This window comes from Rhodamnia argentea, chromosome 9 (assembly GCF_020921035.1).
Source record: "Rhodamnia argentea isolate NSW1041297 chromosome 9, ASM2092103v1, whole genome shotgun sequence".
NCBI lineage: Eukaryota > Viridiplantae > Streptophyta > Magnoliopsida > Myrtales > Myrtaceae > Rhodamnia > Rhodamnia argentea.
Window position 1 is genome coordinate 21400445 of NC_063158.1, and position 6878 is coordinate 21407322.

At 40.7% G+C, this 6878-nt stretch overlaps 1 protein-coding gene across 1 annotated transcript; it reads left to right on the forward strand.

Moving 5' to 3' along the window:
* Positions 1-357: 357 nt before the first annotated feature.
* On the forward strand, positions 358-1150 carry LOC115752926. Its single transcript, XM_030691348.2, has one exon. The coding sequence runs from the start codon at positions 484-486 to the stop codon at positions 1009-1011; it is 528 nt and encodes a 175-aa protein (XP_030547208.2). The 5' UTR covers positions 358-483; the 3' UTR covers positions 1012-1150.
* Positions 1151-6878: the final 5728 nt, after the last annotated feature.

Here is a 6878-nt window from a genome sequence, read left to right on the forward strand (position 1 = left end):
GGGAAGCCCACATCCCTCTTCAATTCCCCCAAGCACCCATGAAATTATTGGAGTTAGTGAAGGGGAAGAGGACGAGGGCCCTTAAAAAAATAAATGAAATGATCGATCCAAAAGGGAAGTACAGAGCAAGGTGCAATTATTTATGCCATGAATTTCATCCCCAATGGAAAAAGTCAAGAACCAAAAGAATTCCCCCTAGAAAAATCAGAAGAAAGGGAAGCCGAAAAAGCCGCGATACGACGTCATTCGCTATAAATTACACATAGCATATATATGAACATAATTATTACTTTAGGTCATTGATTCCTACTCATCTCTTTGAGAAAAGATAGACCACTTCTCTCTAAAACCACCGAACTCTCTCTCCCTCCCTCTCCAATTTTCTCCTTTGTCTTTCCAATATGAGGGACATGGATAGAGAAGGAGAGGGAAATTAGGGTTTAGTTAGATTGAGAGCAGGCAAAAAAGAAAGCAAGGAGAGCCATGAAGAGCACCATAAGGTGTTGCATCTCTTGCATTCTGCCCTGTGGAGCTCTCGACGTGATCCGGATCGTGCATACGAACGGCCGCGTGGAGGAGATCAGCGGCACGGTCCGCGCCGGCGAGATCATGAAGCTGCATCCCAAGCACGTCCTCAAGAAACCCTCCTCGTCTCCGTCGGACGACGGGGTCGTCCCGAGGATAGTCATAGTGCCGCCGGACGCGGAGCTCCAGAGGGGGAAGATTTATTTCCTCATGCCGGTGCCCTCCATGCCCGAGAAGACCCGGTCGCGATCTTCGAGTAGGAAGAGCAAGAAACGAGAGCCTGAGGGGGGCGGCGGCGGCGGCGGCGGCGGCGGCGACGCGAAGTCCGCCATCGCCATGACGGCGAACCTCCTCATCTCCGATCGGTACTTGAGCGAAATACTATCAGAGAAGTTGTCGACGCAGCGAGACCGCAGGCGAGGCCGCGCTGCCGTGTGGAGGCCTCACTTAGAGAGCATTTCCGAGGCGGCATCGAGCGACCCGTAATCGTCCGAATCGAATCGTGTCACGGTTTCCGGTTCATCTTACTAGGGTTAGAAACTACTTCAACCCTTCCCCCCCTTCTCCCCCACCCACACTTTCCTTCTTGTGCTTCTCTTGGTACATATGGGCAGAGAAAAAAGATAAGGAAAAAAAAAAGAACATGAGATAGCTCAATCTTTTTCATCATAAGTTGAATTGATTTGTGATGATGCTAGAAAGTCATGGCCATAATCGATCTCATCAAATGCAATCTATGTTTGGACAACATCTTTTTTTTTTTTTTCTCTTTGTTGTTGTAATTTTTCCTTAGGAGCTCCATACATAAGAAATGTAATTTTACTGTGTTCTGTTCTTGTGCTTGAGTTGAGGGTAGAGAGATGGTGATTTGAGGATCTTACTATCAAAATTGTATGAAGCGAAATTCGGAAAGGTGATTTTGTGATGTGATCATTATTACACCGCGACATTTTTGGCGCTGTAAAAAAAAAAAAACTTATGTAAAACTTCTTTTTTTGGCCCCCAAGATTTCATGAGCGTGTGGAAATGATAACATACTTCCAGGGTGCACGTTCGCTCGTGCACCGTCGGCGACGCCACCCATTGTCTCAGCCCCCTAGCGCAAATTCAATGACCACCAAATCCACATAAGTTTGTCCGGGGAAACAAAAATTACAGGAAAAAAAAATCAGGAAAACAGACGAAAAATCACATATTTCGCCGTGCCGATGTTAATTTATTTATTTTAATTATAATTTATGTGAGGGGTGCGTATTGTCTTGATTATTATTATTATTATTATTTTCGTTCGATAATTCATGTGATTTCCTAGGACCGATCACATGGAGCGGAGATTTAGTCGCTCCATCAAATCATTGCCCGTCCACCATCTTTTTCTAGATCCCTCAACTGTGGCGAAAATTCCCTCTTTTAAATTAATGAAGGTAGGATCCTCCTCTTCTTGTTCTTCTTTCTTTCTTCCCTTTTTTCTTTTTTTTTTATTTTATTATTTAAATTTTTTATTATGCAAAAGGGGGTGGATTAATTATTAGTTAATTTCAAGTTTAGATTATCAAAGCGGCTTTGGAAGTGGATGGGGGAATAGTGGCTGTAGGAGTCCCCACATTCCTTTATCCCCCCACCCATAGAATAATGGCACAACGTAGCTTTGCTTTCGCACTATCAAGTGGGCATGTCTTGTAAAGCATTTCCGTTCCATGGAGAGATGATTACACAGTGCCAATATGCACAGCATCTTGCGCCTCAAAGGAATAATTAAATCCTAGTAAAGTTTGACCTTTAACCTTGGGGAAATAGGGCGTGTTTGGGAAGGGCTTTCCCAAGGGGCTTTGGGTGTTCAAAGCTCATTGGGCCAAAGTCTAGGTGTTTGGAGATGTTTTTCAAAGCATCCTTAGGTGAAATTAAGCTTCTAAAAGGTTGAAAGCCTAAGGCAGCCTCTTGGCTTTTCAACATTCTCGACACACTATTGAGAATGAACAGTGCTTTTTTTTGCCTTTATTATCCTCACATTTTTACTATAATTTCAAGTTTAGCCCTTGCTCTCTCTAGTATCTCAACACGAAGCCAAAACACATCGCTCTCGGATCTAGAGCTCCCTTGTGACCGGCCACGACGACCTCTCCTCAATTTGGCCTTTGAGTATTGACCCAACCTTAGGCGAGGTGACGCCGAGGTCGAATGACCTCGGGCGAGCGACAACGAGGCCTCCCGACCTCAAACATGCCTCTCTCGACTCTAGCATTGGGCAAGCCGGGCGGTAGATCTAGACTCCGACGTTGCACGAGTCGGGTGGAAGGTAACTGCGGCTACGTGACCCTCGGTGACTTGATGCCGAGGTCGTATGACCTCAGGCGAGCGACAACGAGGCCACCCGACCTTAGGCGTGCCTCTCTCGAGTCCGGTGTTAGGCAAGACAAGCAATAGATATCGACTCCGATGTTGCACGAGTCGGGCGGAAGGTAACCGCCGTAGCATGACCCTCGGCAACTCGACGTTGGTGTCACGCGACCCCCGGCGACTTGACGTTGAGGTCACGCAACCTCGGGCGAGCGATGATGAGGCCACCCGACCTCGGGCATGCCTCTCTCGAGTCCGGCGTTGGGCAAGACAAGCGGTAGATCTAGACTACGATGTTGCACAAGTTAGGCGGAAGGTAACCGCCGCAGCGCGACCCTCGGCGACTTGACGTTGGTGTCACGCGACCCCTCGTCGGTGTCTATCACATGGACCAGGCGTTTGTCCATCTCCTCCACCACTATAAACTCTCAAATTTGCAAGGAGAAGATGAATAGTGGGTGGGCAAATTAAAAATAAAAAATAAACAGTGCGTGGGCAAAATGCAGTGAGTGGGGTTTTTGAGGCTTGGGTAGTTTTCTTTTTCCAATTTTAAACAAATTAGAATAAAAAAAATCTAAATAGGTCACTGACTTTCCAAATATATGTTTACCAAACAACATTTTTCCAACCTTTCTTCCCAAGGCAATTTTTAATTACAGTTTACTAAACAACTTTTGCATTTCATCGAATCCCTTCAGATTAAAGACATTTACATTTTTTTAAAGGCTTTCTCCAAAAGCCTTTCCAAATGCAGCCATAAACTGCTAAAATCCTCGAGGGCGAGTCTTCTTAAACAAGCCCAATTTCTGAATCGTGACGGTATCGTTTAGTGTAATCTACTGATTATGAATGTTGTGACGGGATGAGCGAGTAGAGAATTTTAGGGAAATTTGTCTCTTGACGATGAGCGCGGATGAATCATAGATTGAGAATAGTGACACGATGATTTTGGGTGTATCCAGTTTTGTTTTTTTTCCCCCTTCTTATCCATTTTTTTAATCAAAACTCACTGGGAAGTGGTCATTTCCCAGCTCCCCTCATTTTGGGGCCAACAGAAAAGGCAAACAGCTCAATTCCATGTAGTGTCAGAATAGCAGTGGGGCAGTGGCGCAGAGCAATCCATCTGCGCGGATCATCCTCATTTTTCATTTACTTTTAAAAAAAGAGGAAAGAAATTTGAAAAAAAATCTAAACTCGGTAAATAATCCAAATATAAATTTCAAATATTCCACCGTTAAAAATCAAATCGCATGATCCGTAATAAAAAAAAAAACCAAAAGAACTAAAAAAATGTGCTTTCGTTTTTCATGGACCAATAAAGAACATGGAGGGACAAGATCTAATTAATTAAGATAGAATTATTATGATTGACCTTATGTTCATTATCTGTATACTTTGGACCGTCCTCTTGTATAAATCGAGTGTGGTAGAATCTCGCTATCACAAATAATTGGCATCGATTACATAACCAGACTTATTCAATCCACAACTTAAGTAAGTAAAATAATCAAAACTTTAATCAAAATAATATGATATTCTCCCAATTTCTGGGTACCCCACGTTTGCCCACTAACCAATTATTTTAGAACACTAAACTTTTTCCATTTAATTCTATCTTATATAGTTGCTGGCTATTGGACCCACTCCCACATAATAAATGTGGGGAAAATCAAAGTTTTCTAAATTAATTTATTTATTTATTCTTTTTGTGGTGCATAATTAAGGAAGCAAGGAGAGGAGAGAAGTATAGAATATTAAAGGCAGCCACCCAGACGGCGCCACTCACTTTGGATCCTACAGGATGGTAAAGGGTCCCTATCCTCACCTTTCAGCTTTCTTACTTTTTCGGAGAATAAAATCTTCCAATTGATTGATTTCTTTCGAGACTCTGTTCTTGTAGCTCGCCGGACCAAAACATATCTCAAGATCAATTTTGCCGAGGTAAGACGAATCCGGTGAGGGGGCAAAATCCGCCCCCATACCTATATAAATAATATATAAAATCCCGAGCTCAAAATAATGTTTTTGAACTTTTCCTCTTCTCCTTATGTCAAGGCGATTCCAAAACTGATTGGTCGGATTTCGATTCCAATCTTTGCACTTGGGAGTCAATGATATTTATCCTGATTTTAAATCAAAAATCGATCCACCCTAAAATCGATTAATCTAAACTTCTATTATGTCAAGGTAATCACATATCTGATTGATTGAATTTTCGATTTCAATCTTTGGAATTGAGAGTTATAGATATTGATCACGATTTTAGACCAAGAATCTATCCACATCACCCTTAACTTTCATGATAACTCAATGATGGGGTATGTGGTGGAAAAAAAATGGATCTTTTGTTATCTTCTAGTTTTGTTGTACTATCATTAAATTTATCTCTTTTTTCTCAATGCTAGTCCTTGCATGTACATTATTCTCGTATTGAATTGCTTTCTACACTGAGTCATTCTCATATTATTATTTCAATTTCTACACTTAAGATGTTAATTTTTTCAACCAAGAAATTGTCATTTGTTTGATCTATAGTGTTTGCTCTTCATCTTCGTTATTTTTATTTTTGTAGTCTCTCAATATCGAACGACAAGGTGTATTTGCACTGAATACATCCACTGAGGAAATTGAATGTATGAACATTTTCTACTGATAATTATCAAAACCTATATATTGTTGCTCCTTCATCCGTCGAATATCCGCAATTCGATAAGTTAGTGCACAATTATAGAAATAAAAACAGATTTTTTTCTTGCTAAAAAAAGTATGAATATCAGTTCTCATTGTTTAGTGCACTAGAAATGTTGCAGACATTGCATGCAAAAAAACAATTGAAAATGAAGCAAAAATATCTCACATCTTCCTCTTAATTTTCTAATTGTATTTTAATTTTCTTATTGTTAAGTTTAAGTTTCCAATGGTTCTTTTAATTTTCTAATTGTATTTTTCATACTTTCCTCTCAATTTTTGTTAATATACATGATAGATGTTAGTTGTGTGAGAATTTTGAATTTCGTATAAGTGAGTTTGTAAAAATGATGTATTTTGACTTCATTTTTCTACATCTACATCTCTTCTTCACTTCACTTCTATGAAATCATTAAGCAATCATAGTGTTTTTTTTTTCAATTAATATTTAAAAAAAAAAAATGTTCGTCTCCCTCTTTGTTTACGTTTTTGTTTTCCCAAATAGTTTGCCTTTATTGATTCTATCCAACCAAGTTTGAAACAATTATAGGATTAGTCTTTAACCTATTATAGAGAAACCAAATGAGTCATATACCTTTTAATTGAATCAATATAGTCTGAAATTTTTGAGCGAAAGTGCAATCATGTCCTCTCGTAGTTTAGTCATTGTCGTACATCTTACGTATAATGCCGGCAAGGTGAAATGGACTGATTTTCAATGAAACTGTTCAAAGCATAATGTTTGATTTTGTCTCCCTAAGTCCTTAGAAAAATTACCACAAAAGTATTAAACCTATTCACTTATGTCAATTCAGTCAAAAACCTTTCCATTTGGTCAATTTAATCCTAAACCTTTTGATGATTTGCTAATTCAGCCCCAAAACCTTTTAATTTCACCTGGCCTCGCTTAGTTTGGGCAAGGGAGTCGTGGTCCTCATCGGTCATAGCCGAGGGGCTTAGCGCGCTCGATGGCCATAGGCAATAGTCGCAATCCTCCCTTGTTGGCTAGTGATGGCATAGTGGCCTTCATTGGTCATGGGCGAGGGCGTTAAGGCACTCATCGGCCATAGGCAAAGGCGGCAATCCTTTTCCATTGGCTGGCGAGGACATCACAGCCGTTGATGGCCATGAGTGAGGGCCTCGATGCCCTTGTTTGTGGCTAGCAAGGATGCTGAGGTGCCTAGGGTAAGGAAACATAAGAAAAGAAAAGACGAGAAAATTTTTTTAAAAAATTCTACACCAGCATCGGCCATGCCATGTAAGACGGACACCGCTCACTAAATCGTCATGTCAACGATTTTAAGCTAAAGTTGGCCATGAAGACTAAA